The sequence below is a fragment of the Camelina sativa genome, chromosome 9 (genome assembly GCF_000633955.1).
Source record: "Camelina sativa cultivar DH55 chromosome 9, Cs, whole genome shotgun sequence".
Lineage (NCBI taxonomy): Eukaryota > Viridiplantae > Streptophyta > Magnoliopsida > Brassicales > Brassicaceae > Camelina > Camelina sativa.
Genome location: NC_025693.1, coordinates 29040833 through 29058188, shown reverse-complemented (window position 1 = coordinate 29058188; position 17356 = coordinate 29040833). Strand labels below are relative to the sequence as shown.

The 17356-nt window shown below is 43.7% G+C and overlaps 6 protein-coding genes across 6 annotated transcripts; 4 read left to right on the top strand and 2 right to left on the bottom strand.

The window, feature by feature from the left end:
• On the bottom strand, positions 119-2274 carry LOC104712894 (probable disease resistance protein RPP1). The gene is made up of 2 exons (XM_010429887.1): positions 1654-2274; positions 119-1369 (listed from the first exon to the last, which is right to left on the bottom strand). The coding sequence occupies exons 1-2, from the start codon at positions 2115-2117 to the stop codon at positions 286-288; spliced, it is 1548 nt and encodes a 515-aa protein (XP_010428189.1). The 5' UTR covers positions 2118-2274; the 3' UTR covers positions 119-285.
• LOC104715827 (disease resistance protein RML1A-like) lies at positions 2328-5959 on the top strand. Its single transcript, XM_019230074.1, has 4 exons — positions 2328-2871; positions 2971-4084; positions 4188-4490; positions 4583-5959. The coding sequence occupies exons 1-4, from the start codon at positions 2399-2401 to the stop codon at positions 5957-5959; spliced, it is 3267 nt and encodes a 1088-aa protein (XP_019085619.1). The 5' UTR covers positions 2328-2398.
• On the bottom strand, positions 6788-8541 carry LOC104715826 (disease resistance protein RML1A-like). The gene is made up of 2 exons (XM_010433198.2): positions 8123-8541; positions 6788-7844 (listed from the first exon to the last, which is right to left on the bottom strand). Exons 1-2 carry the CDS (start codon positions 8539-8541, stop codon positions 6788-6790), a joined length of 1476 nt encoding a protein of 491 aa, XP_010431500.1.
• On the top strand, positions 8110-10824 carry LOC109125246 (putative disease resistance protein At4g11170). Its single transcript, XM_019229537.1, has one exon. It carries the CDS (start codon positions 9556-9558, stop codon positions 10633-10635), a length of 1080 nt encoding a protein of 359 aa, XP_019085082.1. The 5' UTR covers positions 8110-9555; the 3' UTR covers positions 10636-10824.
• Positions 8949-9452, top strand: LOC109125258 (toll/interleukin-1 receptor-like protein). The gene has a single exon (XM_019230073.1). The coding sequence runs from the start codon at positions 8949-8951 to the stop codon at positions 9450-9452; it is 504 nt and encodes a 167-aa protein (XP_019085618.1).
• On the top strand, positions 11147-12523 carry LOC104715825 (disease resistance protein RML1A-like). The gene has a single exon (XM_019229536.1). The coding sequence runs from the start codon at positions 11170-11172 to the stop codon at positions 12499-12501; it is 1332 nt and encodes a 443-aa protein (XP_019085081.1). The 5' UTR covers positions 11147-11169; the 3' UTR covers positions 12502-12523.

Below are 17356 nucleotides of genomic sequence, written 5' to 3'. Positions count from 1 at the left end.
GGAATACAGGGTCAGTCGTATTAATTAATTTAGAGAGCTACATTATGTTGCCAAGGCCGATCTGTCACAAACTTGAAGAATTCAAATTACAGTTTCCAGCGTGTCGTGTACTCAAATTACAATTCAAACTTGAAGAATTCAAATTAACTTTTGCATAGATGCTGTGCATAGATGCTGCTATGTAATGAGCTATCAACATAGATAACAGAAACATCACTGTTATTGTATTTGGCACATCCACCGAATATTTTGAGTAGGTTTAGAACATGGTAAACACTTTGATTGTCAAAGCAACATGAGATATGAAGGTGAATATTCTCCTTCATCTGCTCCTACATATTGTTCCAATTCTATTTGACGTCTTGGAAGGTATTCACCTGTCCCGATGTAGTTAGATACCAGGCAGCTACCGTGATCTTGGGATGCTTCGAGCTTGCGCAATGTTCTTTTCCAACTCTCTTTGTCTTTATCATATAAAAATGAACCAAGTACTCTGAGGGCTAGAGGAAGACGCCCAGCAAAGTGAACAGCACGAATGGAGAACGGTTCAAAACCAATAAGAGGGTAGGTCCTCTTGAAAGCGTATAGGGAGAAGAGTTGAAGAGCTTCCTCATATCTCAAACACTCCAGCTCGTATTTTACCCCACATAAGGTAAGAGAATGATCGAATCTTGATGTCATGATAACCCTACTTCCAGGACCAAGCCAGCGGGAAACTTTCACGGCACTCTTAAATTGTTCATTGTCAGTATCATCAACACCATCAATAACAAGCAGGACCTTTCGGTTTACAAGACTTGATTTGATGGCATCGAAGATGTCGACATTGGACATCCTTGTCCCTGGAAGATGCTTTAGTAAACTTGGTGAGATACGGTTTTGATAGATTTTGTTGACATTGGTTAGGAAGCAGTGGTGTTGAAAGTGGCATGAAATGTCGTCGAGAACACATTCCGCAAGTGTCGATTTGCCAACTCCTTGGGTACCCAAAATGCCAACTGTACGGACAAGGTTCGTAGATTCCAAATCCAATAAGCCATAGACCGCTTTCTTATGACGATACATCCCAACAAGACCGTTGGGGTCGTCAGATGCTGGAGAAGGCTGTTCATTCGACATATCTTCTGTAAGAGACGTGTCTAGGTGTGCATATCTCTCAAGTCCAAGTCCAGTTTCTCCTGACCCATGCAAACTTTTGGGTATGTGCTTCATATAGATATCGCTCATCAGTCTCAAATCGCTCGAGCCTCGGTCACCTGTCGAATGCCTGGTGGCTGATTCTTCAGAATACTCTTTCGCATATATAGAGTCAAACAGAAGATGAGTAATGTTGGCGATAAGAGCATCGAGCATCTTGGAATCATCCTCCCTGTCAAGAAAACAAAATGTTGCAAGTTGACACTAGAGTAGTTATTACTTAACGTCTGATAGAAGAAGGTCTCTATTTAGTTGTCATTTAGACCAATAAAAATTTACGGATCACTTATAGATTTACAAATCAATGTTTGAAAAAAACCTCGGAGTTCAAACCTAATTGTATATTGCATATAACCCCTCTTGAAGTCGATCCCAAAATTCTTTTCATTTTATTTTTAGTTTTTTGGTAGACAAATTCATAACGTCAAAATGATTAATTAGAAGATTTCTTTTTACCAATCGAGGGAGCAAAACCTAGAGTCGGTGGTGCGGCTCTCCTCTAATAAGCGCTCCATTGCATTCCTCCAGCGATTCACAGTCTCCGGAGTTTCTCTCTCTTCATGTCTCCTAAAATCGTCGGCGAATTTTCCCGATGGTCTTGTCAAATCCCCCGGATCCACTTCGTAAAAAACTGTTTTGATTTCAAAGATCCAAAAAAACTCGATAATCTCCGCGAGTACGTCCAAGCACCAGACGGAAGAGGCGTAGTTCTCCGATATCACAACGACGGCAATCTTTGACTCTCTGATTGCCTTAACGACCTCAGGTGATATCCTTCCGTCTCTCGTCGTCGTCTGCTGGTTTTCATCTTTGTTAGTTTGGATTTGTTTTTGATCCAACGAACGGTAGAGATGACTTACAAAAGTCCTACCGGTGTCCTCCTCTCTAAAACTCAGGAACACAGGGGAAATAGAATCCATAGAGATAGTGAAGAGATGATTGATGCACTATGAAATGCGACGGAGTTAGTCAAATGGTGCATAATATCTCCATAAGTGTGTTCACGGATTAACAAATGATATTGACGACGTGCATGCAAGTGTGTCACAAGTGGGGGTGGGGGATTAATATGGACAACGTGCAAGTGTGTAACAATTGGAGTTTCTTTATCGAACTATGAATTTGAAATGATTTGGTAAACTTGCAAACCTTTCTTTTTCCTCATCCTTCTTGGGCGCCATAGTTGAATCTACAGAGACTGATGGCTTCTTCTTCTTCATCCTCTACGTCTCCTGTCTGGAAGTACGATGTGTTCCTGAGTTTTCGGGGAGAAGACACCCGCAAGAACATCGTCAGCCATTTGCACAAAGAACTTGTCAACAAGGGAATTGTTACCTTCAAAGATGATAAAAGACTTGAGATAGGGGACTCCATTTCCGAAGAAATCAGCAGAGCCATCCAAGACTCTAGATTCGCTCTTGTCATTTTATCAAAGAACTACGCTTCATCTAGTTGGTGCATGGAGGAGCTCCTTATGATTATGGATCTTCACTTTAAAAAGAAGATTAAAGTCGTCCCCATTTTCTATGGAGTTGATCCTTCTCACGTGAGACATCAGACTGGGAGTTTCACATTCAACAGGAACCAAGGCTCAAAAATGGCTAACAAGGTCACGCATTGGAAAAAGGCTCTCAGGCAGATCGCCAGCATAGCAGGCAAGGATTTTGCAACTTGGTAAGTTTCTCACTACACAAACTTATCGTTATGATGTGTACCATTACCATATCTATGATGAAAACGTTAATTGTTCTGAGAATTTTCCATATATGCTAGTGGGGACGAGGCCTTGATGATTGAAGATATCGTTGAAGGCATTTTATACCAGTTGTTAATTATGCAGCCAGTAGATTTCAGTGATTTTGTTGGAATGGAAGCTCACATGGAGCTACTGAATTCTTTATTGAGTATGGAATCTGAGGATGAGGTTCGTATGATAGGAATCTGGGGAATGGGAGGCATTGGCAAAACCACCATTGCCAGATGTCTCTTTGACCGGTTTTCAAAGCCACTTCCTGCTCGTTGTTTCCTTCAAAACGTTTCGAAGATTTATAGAAACCATGATGTCTCGTATTTACGGAAAAAGTTTCTTTCAACCACGCTTGGTCTCTCTGAAGAGAAGTTGGAGTTGTCAGGAGTAGAACTTGGACCCCAAGAGATTAAGGCTAGGTTTGGACATCGTAAAGTCTTTGTTGTCCTTGATAATGTGGATGACTTGAAACAGGTGCATGCCCTCGCTAAAGACTCTTGCTGGTTTGGTCCAGGCAGCCGAATTATTATCACAACACGGGACAAGGGCTTGCTTAAATCATGTGGAGTAAGAACTGTATATGAAGTCAAGTGCTTGGATACTTGTGCTGCTCTTCACTTATTTAACCAGTTGGCTTTTGAAAGGGGGCTTCCTCCTTCTGAACTTTATGAAAAACTGTCAATCCGAGCGTCTTCACTTGCACAAGGTCTTCCGGCCGCTATCGAAGCTTATGGTTTATTTTTTAGAAGTTTGACATCTTTGAAGGAGTGGGACGATGCCTTGTGTAGATTTGTACAAGCTCCTGATAAAAATGTTATGGAGATCTTGAAAATTAGCTACAATGGCTTAGAGGAAACAGATAAGAATGTTTTTCTTCATGTAGCGTGTCTCTTTAATGGAGAACCACTCCAGCGTGCCACTACCCTTCTCGATGATGGTGAACTACAGGCTTGTCTGGGATTAAAAATATTGGCTGAGAAGTCTCTCATTGAAATAACAGCGGATGGGAATATAAAGATACATAATTTGGTAGACCAAACTGCTAGAGCAATTGTGAATGAAGAATCTGTGCAGAGGTCCCAGAAACGAAAAGTTTTGTGGGATCCTTATCAAATTTATAAACTGTTGGAACGTAACAAGGTAAGCCGCTACAGTATCTGTAACATTTTTTGTTGTCCTTGGTGGTTTCTGCACTAAGCTTGTTTGTATATGCTAACAGACTTTGTCGTTTTTAATCGCACAGATGAGCGAACCAACCAATTGCATGGCGCTACACATGTGTGACATGGTTTTGCCGTTGCATCTGGGTGGGTATAGGAAGTACAATGGTGATCTCAAATTCCTCAAGGTCTACAAGCACTTGGACCATATAGAGTCCAAACTGCATTTAAGTAGTGACGATACAAATCTACTTTCATCGAGGCTTAGGTTACTACATTGGGACACATTTCCCTTGACAACATTCCCTTGCCGATTCCGTCCACAAGATCTTGTTGAAGTCAGTCTACATTGCAGCAATCTTACGATATTCTGGAAGGAAACCATGGTAAAAAGCTATCAACAGATCAATGCTTATTACCATGTATCTTTACTTGTATATTTTCATAATTTTTCTATTCTTTGTTGAATTATGCTTAGGGGATACCAAACTTGAGAAGATTGGATTTATCAGGCTCTGAAAATCTGGAACAGCTTCCAGATCTTTCAGTGTCCGTGAATTTGGAGGAACTGATAACTCAAGGCTGCAAGAGGCTGAAGAGAATTCCAGAGTCTATCAGTCACCTTACTAGGCTTACGAAGCTTGATGTCTCATACTGTGATGAGCTTAACAGTTACCACACAACTATAAGGGAATTGACTAGGGGCCGCCGTCAGATTGCTTTGTATTTCTCGGGTGAAGAAGTGGAAATGGAGTCCATTACAAATCTATCCATTGGAGGAAACATACATATTCAGATGTTGTGGCTTGATGGCAACGCAGATCACCTCTGTTTTACTACTGAGCAACAAGCCCCTGTTGAATTGACGAAGAGGGAGGATCAACTAGCAAATGAGAAGGCCATGTTAGACTTCCATGGTCATGAATGGATGATGCATTGGGACGAGCAAGTACCTCATAACCAACAACCACTTGAATTTGCTACGAGGAGATTGCAGGTCGTTCAGACTGTGCGTGAGTTTTGTGGTCATGAATCAATGAAGAAAGTACAAGAGAAACCTCGACCCACATCTGAGTTCCATGGATTTAATACAATAGTGATTACAAGGTTCAACTACAACAGTGATGGTGAAAGATTCCTCTGTTATAGCCTTTCCATATTCCCATGCTTGAAAGAGTTAATTCTGATCAACTTAAACATTGAAGTGATCCCAGATGATGTATGCAACTTGCAATTCCTAGAGAAACTGGACTGGAGCGGCAATGATTTTGAGACTTTACCAAAAACCATGAATCAACTTCCTAAGTTGAAATATGTCAACCTTGGTAATTGTTGCAGACTCAAAGCATTGCCAGAACTAGTTCAGCCAGAGACAGTCAAACTCTCTGGCTGTATGAACCTCCAATCATTGTTGGAATTTTCTCATGACAAACAAGATTGTGGGAGATTCCAGTGGGCTGAGCTTTGGGTTGACGGTTGCAAGAGCATTCAATCAGTTTCAGATCAGCTTATACATTTCATGAAGCTTTCATATTTAGATCTTACCAGCCATGACTTTGAGACATTGCCAGCCAGCATCGAAAAGCTTTCCTCATTAAGAACTCTCTGCATTAATAAGTGCAAGAAACTCAAATCGATAAAAGGGCTTCCACTGTGCCTCAAGTTTCTATATGCACATAGCTGTGAAATCCTGAAAACTGTTTCTCTTCCTTTGAACCATTCTATAAAACACCTTGATCTTAGCCATTGCTTCTGTTTAAAAGAGAAAGAACATCTGATGACTCAGTTTCTTAGCAAAGGAGTAAACGAAGAGGTATGTTTTCAACTTTCTGTCTCATTCATTCAGACACCATGAACTTTAAACCATTCACACTTCTTGTTTTGTTTTGTTTTGTTATGTCGTCGTCGTCGAATAGGACTCCTTGAGATTCGCTTTCTTACCTGGAACCGAGGTGCCCAATTACTTTAAGAAAATAGAGACGGGAACGTCCGTAAAGATTAACCTACCCTTTAAATGGCCATCCCCGAAAATGCTGGGGTTTGATGGGTGTATCATGATTACTTGCAAGAAGCCCTTTCATATACGATTCCCGCCATTTACTTATGACTGGAAATGGGTATATGAAAGGTACTTTAATTTCTACCTTAAACCTGATTTCTTTCTTTCCAAGGAGAGTAGTACTGAAGATGAAGAAAAAGAAGTTGTTAAATCAGATCATCACCTGGTAATCATCCGCGGGTTAAAAAACTTCAGCAAAAAAATCTACAATATTGGCATCGAATCCGATTTGCAATTCTCAGAGGAGTTTAAGTCTCTCCCCGCGGAGCTAACATCATGTGGACTTCGCTTGGTTTGGGACGTCTCACACAAGTCCAAACCAGAAGAAGAAAAGAAAAGTACCTCCAGTTTATTAACTTCCTCTTTTGGTAGGCCCAAGACTTCCGTCCCCATGGGGCACAACGGTCGATCTTCTGTTGTTAAGTCAAAGTTAAAACCATGGCGTTGAAGTTGGTTTAGACTTGGTTTGGTTTGATTTGATTTGTTAATTTCGGTTCATTTAATATCAGCTTGGTTTGGTTTGATCGGGTCTCTCATATTTTCCTCAATCCCAATTTTAAATGATATGAGTCTTGTTTCCCAAAAAAAGACCTATAAACATTACATTAAAAAAAATGATTACTTTTAATTAAGAGTGAAACAGTATGATGGGAAACGATTTGCCTCATATGCGTCAATTGGTGGCTCAACTATGATTGGACGACGTCTAGAAGTGAAGTTATCTGCACTCACATACCTAGGAATCTCTGAAGTGAAGTTATCATGTGATAACTCAAGCCTGCACATTGTACTTTCCCATTCACCAATATTCCTACCGTGCAGAAACGATCCCAACACTTTAAGGGCCAGAGGAATACGACCCGCAACCTCGACAGCACGACCTGTGAGCCCTTCAAAACCAGAAACAGGTTCTCTTTGCTTGAAAGCAAAATGTGAGAAGATATGAATAGCTTCGTCATATCCAGGACACATAACTTCGTAAATATGTTTCACCCCGCATTGAACTAGCAAAGACCTGTCTTGAGTGATTACGATAACCCGACTTCCTGGACCAAACAAGCTGGCTTCCTTTAGAATACATTGTAGCTGTTTAATGTCATCCACACTGTCAGCAACAACTAGAATTTTTCTTTGACCCACCAATTCTTTAATGACATTGCTCCCATGGAAACTGGTTTTAGTGGTAAAAATTTCTAGCAAACTGGGTGTGGAGCTGATCTCTTGTTTGGTCAAGTCATCTATGAAAATATGATGCTGAAATTGTGGAGAGATCACTTCATAAATGTACTTGGCAAGAATTGTCTTCCCGACTCCTTCCATTCCATGAATGCCAATTATACCAATTTCTTTTGTAGAATATGCGCATAACAACTCACACACCTCTTCTGCAGGACGCTTCAAGCAGTAAGTCGGCGAGTACATACCCTCAAAAGGTTTGCTGTGATGTGCGAATGCTTTCTTCTGAGTGGCTTTGTACTTGGACAACTCAGTAGCCCCAGAAAGTTTGCTGTGATGCACAAATCCTTTCTTCTTAGTGCCAATATCTTTTAATCCACCTAAGCTACTCGGTAGCTTGGGAGTACCCCACTTTAGGCTAGGACTTGGAGAGCTTATTTTAGAAGACATCAGAGTGTCTGCAACGAAACTAGTAATTTTATCTACCAGCTTTGAGTCATCCTCCCTTTCATGAAAAAATAAGGTTTGAGATCATCAAATACTATTTGTAATCCAAATCAAAGAAAATATACAACATTTCTTTTAGTCCTCGCCAATTAGTTGTGTGATGAATAATTTCAACATGGTGTTAAAACTGTTAATATGAATGAGCCTAACAAGTATATATAGCCGAAGACAAATTCAATCATTAGTTCTAGCCAATTCGTTGTGTAATGAATTTAATCATGGTGTTAATATGAATGAGCCTAATAAGTATCACCGAATCAATAGCAAGCAAGGTACCAATGGCGGGAGTCGAAGCCAGAATTACGGATCAGGTGATCACATAGCCAGTGCTTCACCGTCTCCAGGATTATGATCCGCGGTCCATTTCGGTCTGCGAATTCTTCTGCAAGACTTACAACTCTTAACACATCCGACGGATGAACTTGTAAGAAGACAGGAACTGCTGTCAAAGTTCTGTCCTCTGCACACTTTATTATCTTGGCCAGTTCGTCCACCCACAAGTCCAAAGAGGTGTAGTTCTCCGATATCAAGGAGATTGCCACTAGGCACTGCTCGATAGCCTGATTGTACATGGGATAACTCTCTGCGGATGTAGCTGCTCTGATGCCTTTTCTATTCAACGAACGGAGAAGGTGGCTGAGAAACGTTTTGCGGATGTACTCCCCACTGAAACTCAGGAATACGTCGTACCTCATGATCACGAAGCTTTTTTCCTTTTTCCCAATGAGGGTGAATAATAGTTTTGTCAAAATTTGTTGCACTCCATGTGTCTGACTTGTTCTTCGGCGTTTATACCAATTCTCAATAAGATGGATTACGTAATCTGCACTTCTACCATGTAAGTCAACCTCTCTTTGATATTCTGTTTTCACCAATAATGATTTGCCAAATGTTCTTTCCTTCGGATGTATATCTTTTTCGTAACAGAGAATGTGTCCATCTATAAGAAGAAACTTGAAGTATTCAAATTTATTTCCAGCTTGTATGATGATGTTATAACACGTTGACTTTGATCAAATCGTCATAATAATTGTTCAAGCTTTACTATTGATTGGAAGATCCAAAACCAACGACATACGTAGCTCTGTCAACATCAGTTTCTATGGATTCATCGTCTTCACCTCGAGTCGTGAAGCAGTACCAAGTGTTCCTCAGCTTCCGAGGAGAAGACACTCGCAGGACCATTGTCAGCTTCTTGCACAAAGCACTTGTTGACCGGGGAATTGATACCTCCAAAGATGATAAAAAACTTGAGATTGGCGGCTCCATTTCAGACAAAATTAAAGAAGCTATACAGAATTCAAAGATTGCGGTTGTGGTTATCTCGGAGAACTATGCTTCTTCCACTTGGTGTCTGAACGAGCTCCAAATGATTGTGGATCTTCACAAGAAACAGCAGCTCACAGCAGTCCCAATCTTTTACAATGTTGCTCCCTCTGACGTTGGGCATCAGAGAGGAACCTTCGCCTTAGAAAGGTACAAATGCTCAAAAATCATGTTGTTGTTTTCCAGCGAGAAGAGAAAATTAATGGAAAAGATTGAGAGATGGAGAGAAGCTCTAACCGAAATTGCAGGAATATCAGGCAGCGATTCCAAAACTTGGTGAGTTTTTCTCTAATAGGTGACATGTTTTAGCAAGCATTCACCGTGGAGTCTTTTACTGACATGTTCCTGGTGTGTGTGTTTGTGTTAGTGAGGATGAGGCTGCTATGTTTGAAGATATTGTTGGACGTGTTTCAAGACAACTTTTTTCTATGGAGACAGTAAAATTCTGTGACACTATTGGAATGAACTCACATATGGAAGAACTCAATTCTGTGATGGATACAGAGAGTCTGATAGGTATCTGGGGAATGGGAGGCATTGGAAAAACCACCATTGCCAAATGTCTCTATAAGGAACATTCACATCGATTTGCTTATCATTGTTTCATAGAGAACATTAAGAGTTCCGCAGAGAAAGGCCTCATACATTTACAAGAAAAGCTTCTTTCGAATATCCTGGGCAAAGGACATGAGAAGCTTTGGAGTGTAGAGCAGGGATGCCTCTATATTAAATCGAGGCTTGGAAACCGTAAAGTTCTCCTTATCCTTGATGACGTCGACAATTTGGACCAGCTGCATGCCTTGGCAAAAGAGACTAGTTGGTTTGGACCGGGGAGCCGAATCATCATAACCACAAGAGACAAAGGATTGTTATACTCCAGTGGAGTCAGATGTGTATACTGCGTTGACATTTTGGGCAAAAATGACGCAATCCAAGTCATTAAACAGGCTGCTTTTGAAGGAGGAGAAGCTCCTTCTGATGATTATGAACAACTGTCAATCCGTGCTTCTAGCCTTGCACAAGGTCTTCCTTCCGCCCTTAAAGCTTTTGGCACATATCTCCGTCGAATGACCTCTATAGAGGACTGGGAAAAGGCATTAGAAAGACTCAAAAAAGTTCCTCACCAGAGAGTCATGGAGATTCTGAGAACCAGCTATATGGGGTTAGATGGAAGACATCAGGCTGTTTTCCTTCATGTCGCATGCCTCTTCAATGGAGACTCAGTCCGCCGTGTAACTTCACTTCTAGATGATGGTGAATTAGAGATAAAAGCTTTAACAGAGAAGTCCCTCATCGACATATCAGCCGATGGGTGTATCAAGATGCATGTCTTGATAGAACAAGCGGGAAAAGAATTTGTGCGCGAAGAATCAGACTCCATGCCTTGGAGGCAAAAAGTTCTATGGGAAGAGGAGCAAATTATTTATGTGCTGCAAAACAACACGGTAAGGAAGGGTTCATAAAAAAATTAGACTCTTTATTCTTCTCTGTTCTAATCTCGATGGTTTTCGGTTGTGTGTTTGTCTCCATGTCAATTCAGCCAGGATTCTCCCAGGGTACAACAACAATCCAAAGCTTGGCCCTACACATGTGTGAGATGCCTCGCGTCTTGTATATTAAGGGAACGATTTTCAACACCATCAATCTAAAATTCCTCAAGGTCTTCCAGCATTTGAACGATATAGAATCCAAGTTGCAATTTCTTCCAGGTACAGATGGCCTGCCCCAACAACTCAGGTTACTACATTGGGATGTCTATCCCTTAACAACCTTGCCTCTCACGTACTACCACAATCTAAATTATCTTGTCGAAATAAAACTCCGTTACAGCAATCTTGAGCGCCTCTGGTATGGAAACCCGGTAAGACATTACAATGCACTGGAGTTGTCTTGTTATAGCATCTCTAAAGAAGTCAAACCCACTAAAGAGGTTATTAAACAAAACCACTTGAAAACATTTTCTTTATATTTGCCTTGGTTATATTCAGGTCCTCCCTATGTTGAAGAGACTAGACATGACATGTTCTCGTAACCTGAGAGAACTTCTAGGTCTGTCAGGAGCCAAAAAGCTCGAAGAGTTGCTAATGGAAGGCACAACGAGAGTGAAGCAACTCCCAATGTCCATTGAAAGCTTATCTAGTCTGCAAACACTCAATTTATCCCACTGTGGTTTAGTGCATCTCCCAATCCGTATATCAGAAACGAATATCACTCTGAAAAACGAGAATAGGGAACGCCGGCAAATAATACTAGAATTTCCCAGAGATAAAAAGGGCATACGTTTTCTTGCAAATCTGTCCATTGAGGGGAGGTTACATATTCCGTTGTCGCATCTCACAGGAAAAGCAGAGCACTTCTCCTGTATAACCAAGCAAAAAACTCCTGATGAAGCGATGGGGATGCTATTTGAAGCCGTCCAGCAGAGCGAAAGCTTTTCTGAATTTGGAACACTCCACATCAAGCGGATCAAGTACATTGAGGAAGATGCTCCTTTTGCGTGTAACAGCTTCTCAGGCTTTCCTTTCTTGGCGGAGTTAAAACTGATCAACTTAAACATCAAGAAAATCCCAGACAACATTGATCAATTGCAGTCACTAGAGAAACTGGACCTCAGTGGAAATGATTTCGCAAGTTTACCCACAACTATGGAGAACCTTTCCAAGTTAAGAACTGTCATCCTTTGTAACTGCACTAAACTTGAGGCGTTGCCGGAGCTGATTCATTTGCAGACACTCAAACTATCCCGCTGTTCAAATCTTAGATCACTGGTGGAACTCTCTACCCTGAATCCCACCAAAGTAAGATATGGTATGCTAGAGCTTGGGCTTGACAACTGCAAAAGTGTTCAATCCTTGTCAGAACAGCTAAGTCATTTCCCCAGTTTGATACACTTGGACCTAAGCAGACATGACTTTGAGGCACTACCTGAAAGCATCATAAACCTCTTATCTTTGGGAACGCTCTGCATCAATAACTGCAAGGAACTCAAATCAGTGGAAGAGCTTCCACAGAACCTTAAGCATCTATACACACATGGCTGCAATTCTCTAGAGTATCTCTGCCTTTTCTACAACAATTCTATTGAACACCTCGATCTTAGCAATTGCTGCAGCCTGCAAGAAGGTGAATCTACTACGTTGGCTCGAATTCTAGATGACGGATATAGCAATGCGGTAATTACATCAAGATTTGCATGCTTACCGGGAGCCGAAGTGCCTAGTTATCTAGATAATCAAACCCTAGGGACATCTACTAGGATCAGCCTAATCGAAGGTAGGCTTACCTCCAAAATTTTGGGTATAGTTGCCTGTGTCATGGTTGCTTGCTAGACGTCCTTCAATCTCCAGTTTCCAGAGTGTAGTTATGATTGGAGCTACGAAGCTGACGGCGTTTTTCGAATTAACCTCAAACCAAAACTGTTGGAGAGGGGGAACGAAGATGTTGTTGTTTCATCGCGTCACACTCACATGGTTGTCATCTTCGTCCCAAGTAGTATAAACATCGAGAGTTTTGACGAATTGCGACTCGAATCACATCTTCAACTTCCAGAGGCGTTTCAGAATCTGCCCGTCGAGATAAGAGCTTGTGGAATTCGAATTATCTCCGGCGATTAAACCGAGACCAAATTAGTTGTGGGGGACGGTTGGTTTAAGTTTGGTTTGGTTTTGTAATTTGTTATTTTGTATACTTTACTTCTTCAAGTTAAATTCGGTTAATTAAATCAGGTTGGTTTCGGGTTTCGATATTGAACCAAACTAAACCAGCCGATCAAACCAGCTCCTCTCATCTGCAAGTTGTCGTCGTCTTCAATGTTCTCTACGCACACGGCTGCGATTCACTGGAGAATGTTTCCCTTTCTCCAAATCACTCGATCAAACACCTTGATCTTATCCATTGCCCCCGCCTGAATCGAGGAGAAGAAGATGAACATCTGATGAAACTCTGTTTAGATGAAAAAATATAGTAAAGAGGTAAGCTTAACTGCCCCAAGTCTTTTTTTTTTTTTTTTTTTATCCGTCTGATTATCAATGGGTTCTCCTTTTTACGTAGGTTTCACGGCAATGTGTTTGCTTACTGGAAACTGTTGGACATGGGCTATGCCCAATATGCCACTCGGCCCAACAAAACAAGCTAATTAAGATTTCGACCCGACGAAATTGGATGTAAGTCATTAATAATTCGTAAAGGGGCACTCTCGGGAATTCACGATGGAAACCCTAGAAAACCCTCGGTCAATAGTCGCCTATAAAAGGAAGCATCACTTATTAGGATCACCATCCTCACCCCAGGACAAGAGACAGAGAGCAATACTTTGCGTGAAAACCGTTATTGTCTTCTGTATAATTCCTTCTAGCTTCTGAGCTCGTCATTATTGGCTTGTTAGTTCTCCTGTGAACTGACGAGCTCAATCTTGATTCTTGTTAGTGACGACCTCACGATTTTATCGTTAATAAAAGAACCAGCTTCACTCTTTCCCCAAAAATCTTTATTTACTTAGTGTTGTGCAATCCCCGGTACGAACAATTGGCGCCCACCGTGGGGCGAGAGTAGAGCGCTTCTTTTGACGAATCAAGACCGACGGTCCTCACTTCCTTGAAGTTTCAAGACTCATGACAAACCCCAGCGAAGACCTCAACGAAGCAACGGAGCAGCGATGGGGGCAAACGAGAACACAAATTGTCCCCCTGCCGAGCTCCCTGCCGAGCACAACCGAAGGCTCCCTGCCGAGCACAACCTCTACACCAGCGCCCGATACGCCATCAGAACCTCTTGTTGCCACACATGCCCAACATCTCCAAACCGTGGCTCTAGTTTTCACTGATGGTGCCGCCCTCCCAGCTCCCTTGCTTGCTGGACACAGAAACAACCTCGACGATCCATAACGAGACTATCATGGACATACTCGTTAGCCAGGACAGGCGAACAACCGAGCGACTTGACACACTCACTACAACATAAAAAGCTTACCACCACTTTTCACCAAACTCAAGAATGTCGTCAAAATCACGATCATCGGTCAAACCCTCGATGGTAAAACCAAAATCTCCACTCTTCCCAAATATCTATCTACCGTCGAAAGCATCACCGTGAGAAGTTTCGACCTCATGAGAGGTGTCGCCAAGCTCGCGACAACCAAACTCGACATCAACGCTCAGCTCCACATCCCCTCGATCGGTCTCAAAGCTAGCCGGATCCAGATCGGCAGATTCTCGGTCACTCCACCTGGTAGAAAACGAGCCGACCCCCGGAGCACTACATGGCCGACCACCAACCTCATCTCCGTCTTGTCGACCTCTCTCGTTTGCGGTCTCTCTCAATTCCATAATAAACACGCCTTCGGTCATCTCTTCGCCGACCTTGATGTTATCCTCCTCAATGGCGCCGCCCTCAGAAACAAAGAGATCACGCCGCCATCCAACGCCGATCTCGGCTGCTCTCCCATGTCGTGCCTTGTTGCGTCCTCCCATCCTGAGGTCGGCATCGCTATCATCAGAATCGGCAAACTCTCGGCCGAGCTGCCCGCCGACCTCGATTGCGTCTTCGCCGATCTCAGTCCCATCACGCAAATTCCTGTTCGCATCAATTCCAGCTCGCCGACCCGCATCCTCATTCGCTGAACCACACTCGAATCTGAATCCGGTCACATCGTTCAACCTCGCTACAATGCTGATCCCAGAGTTGAGAGCACACTCCACCCATATCCGAAAAATCGATCTCAAATTGGCGATCAGCAAGCTCCTCTATTCCGCTTGAACCAACCTCGCGACCTCCTACCTCGAGTCCGGCATTGCGCATATGACGAGGTCCTTTCTCAAGATCGTCACGCCGCACTTTGAGGTTATTCCCATCAGATCCGGGTGCTCTCAGCAGGGAGCCGCCGAGCTCCGTCCCGCTCATAACAGGAGACATCCGACAATTCTCCTCAAACGTACCGATCTCATAAGGATCAGCAATGCGGCCTAGAGACTCGCGATCGTGCCGACCTCCCATCATGAGATTAACATCTCCACCAGAATCAGCGTCGATCTCGTGGGAAGTGCTGACCTCGAGGCAGTCAGCGCCGAACTCAAGGCAGCCAGCGCCGACCTCGTGGGCATCCCTCCGCTGATCTCTCTCAATCTCGCCGACCTCCAGCCAGCTGAGAACTTTGATAACTGCTGAGCTTGCCAACGCAGCGCAAACCCGCTCAAAACCAATGCTTCCTTATCGAAATCGTCGTCATTCTCCTAACCTCCAATGCTAACCTCACGAGGGACGACCTCGGGACCAAGGTGCCGACCTCCAAATTGCCACGCGTCGCCACTACCGATCTCACGGTTAAACTCTAAAACCGTCGTTCTCACCCGGATCTCTCCTCTCGGTCACAATGCCAATCTCAGTAGATCTGGCCGCTCTACAACCTAAGAGACCGGGTCCAATACAAAAAGCATCAGATCTACTGACCTGATCTGAATCGCTCTTGATCGAATCCACTCCAACTCAAACCATCACGCCGCTCATCAAGATGAGAAATTCTGATCTCATACGAAGAGGCGACCTCTGAGAAATCAAAGCATCACCATGGGCGGCCTCGCAAGAGATACCAATCTCACAAGAGGTGCCAATCTCGCGATGACCAAAACCAGCGTTCATGCTTTCACTCTCGACCTCACCATCCCTTTGCCTATCTCACCTCCTGGTCCCAAAGCCGACCTTTATCTCGCTCTCAACAAATCGAGAATCACACTCATTATACCGATCTCTACTCTCGCTCCTATGAGCCATCTCCACCCATCGAACCTCGAGACCAACCTCGAGAGCGGTCACCGCCTGAGCCGAAATTGGCGCCGACCTCATGATGGCGACGAGCGTGAAGTGGAAAATGAGTGTTACGAGCGTGAGGGTGGAAAATGAGATGGAAGGAAACCTCAATCTCTTCCATCTCATTGGCCATCCTCGCCAACCTCAATCTCTCGATCTCGTTCCAAGGAAGATCCGCGTGCAGGCCGCGCTGACCCCCGCTGTAGAGTTCTCTCCGCCCTCGTCGCCCTATGCCGACCTCGAATTTGTTTCTTATGATGCCGACCTCAAAGTCTATGCGCGCGCGGCCTGAACCAGGACGACCGCTGACCACCATTAGGTCATCTCGATTGACGGTCAACGGAATCTCCTACCGACCGTCTATCGGTAAAGAAGCAAGGAGCGACGGCTAGATTTTGTTCTTTTGAGACTAAACAAAAAAAAAGAGAGAAGCACAAACACAAAAGTAAAAGGAATAAAGAGAGGGGTCGAACCTCTGACCTCTCTCGTTCATATCGCCCAATATACCTCCAATATATAGCCAACCTCGCCACCTCCAATTATGAGCTGACCTCGGAGTTCACCCAAATGGTTAAACAAGTGCCGACATAGATTGGAGATATGCCGCCCACACAAGGACGACATCTAGGGCACCGTACAACGTCCCGCCAACCTCCATTGGCCGACCCCCTCACCCATAGTTCTGATTTCGCCAACTCTGACGCACAAACGCTGACTTTCACCAGTCAATCCCCCCTCCTTGCTCAAAGGACCGATCTCAATCCTGATCACGCGAGACTCCAACTCGCACCGCCCTCCAACCCTAGAGGTGTCGACCTCAATCGCCAGCCGATCTGCATTTTTGTCATCGCCACACAACCATGTACCGGACATGTATCGATCGAGAATAGGCGATTCGCCGACCTCAACAAATGATTTACCGACCATATGTGCATCGCCTCCGATCCGACTACATGTGATGGCGACACCCTTGTTAGCGCCTCCCTCCCCCTCGCCGCCTTCACGTATATTAACAGGACCCAAATCTGCGAAGTCTCAGTCACGCCGTCCTCCAGCTCGTCTAACACCAGCATAGACGACTTCGCGGGAAGTCTAGCCAAGCTCGCGGCAACTAAACCCAGCCTGCCGACCTCTCAACAAGTCTCTTTCACTACCAGTTGCGCGCAAACCCATCATTTCTTGATCCTTCTCAACGGCGACCTCGCCCAAACCACTATGCTACCCTGTGATATCTCCAATATCGCGAGAAACGACCTCAGTAGCTCTGATCTTCCTAACATTCATACTTGGCGACCTGGCAAACAATTGACCTTTCAAACTTATCTATGTTATCGACCTACCAAGCTCGTCTCTACTATCGAACTCGTCACTGGCGCTAAATTT

What these genes read in the sequence shown, in the direction of transcription:
- LOC104712894 (XM_010429887.1), bottom strand. Translation starts at nt 2,117, where the DNA reads ATGGATTCTATTTCCCCTGTGTTCCTGAGTTTTAGAGAGGAGGACACC. An exon ending in AGGTTTTGCTCCCTCGATTG is followed by an intron (nt 1,370 to 1,653) that starts GTAAAAAGAAAT and finishes TTTTCTTGACAG; the next exon opens with GGAGGATGATTCCAAGATGC.
- LOC104715827 (XM_019230074.1), top strand. Translation starts at nt 2,399, where the DNA reads ATGGCTTCTTCTTCTTCATCCTCTACGTCTCCTGTCTGGAAGTACGAT. An exon ending in GGCAAGGATTTTGCAACTTG is followed by an intron (nt 2,872 to 2,970) that starts GTAAGTTTCTCA and finishes CATATATGCTAG; the next exon opens with TGGGGACGAGGCCTTGATGA. An exon ending in AACTGTTGGAACGTAACAAG is followed by an intron (nt 4,085 to 4,187) that starts GTAAGCCGCTAC and finishes TTAATCGCACAG; the next exon opens with ATGAGCGAACCAACCAATTG.
- LOC104715826 (XM_010433198.2), bottom strand. Translation starts at nt 8,541, where the DNA reads ATGAGGTACGACGTATTCCTGAGTTTCAGTGGGGAGTACATCCGCAAA. An exon ending in GGCTTCGACTCCCGCCATTG is followed by an intron (nt 7,845 to 8,122) that starts GTACCTTGCTTG and finishes TTTTCATGAAAG; the next exon opens with GGAGGATGACTCAAAGCTGG.
- LOC109125258 (XM_019230073.1), top strand. Translation starts at nt 8,949, where the DNA reads ATGGATTCATCGTCTTCACCTCGAGTCGTGAAGCAGTACCAAGTGTTC.
- LOC109125246 (XM_019229537.1), top strand. Translation starts at nt 9,556, where the DNA reads ATGTTTGAAGATATTGTTGGACGTGTTTCAAGACAACTTTTTTCTATG.
- LOC104715825 (XM_019229536.1), top strand. Translation starts at nt 11,170, where the DNA reads ATGTTGAAGAGACTAGACATGACATGTTCTCGTAACCTGAGAGAACTT.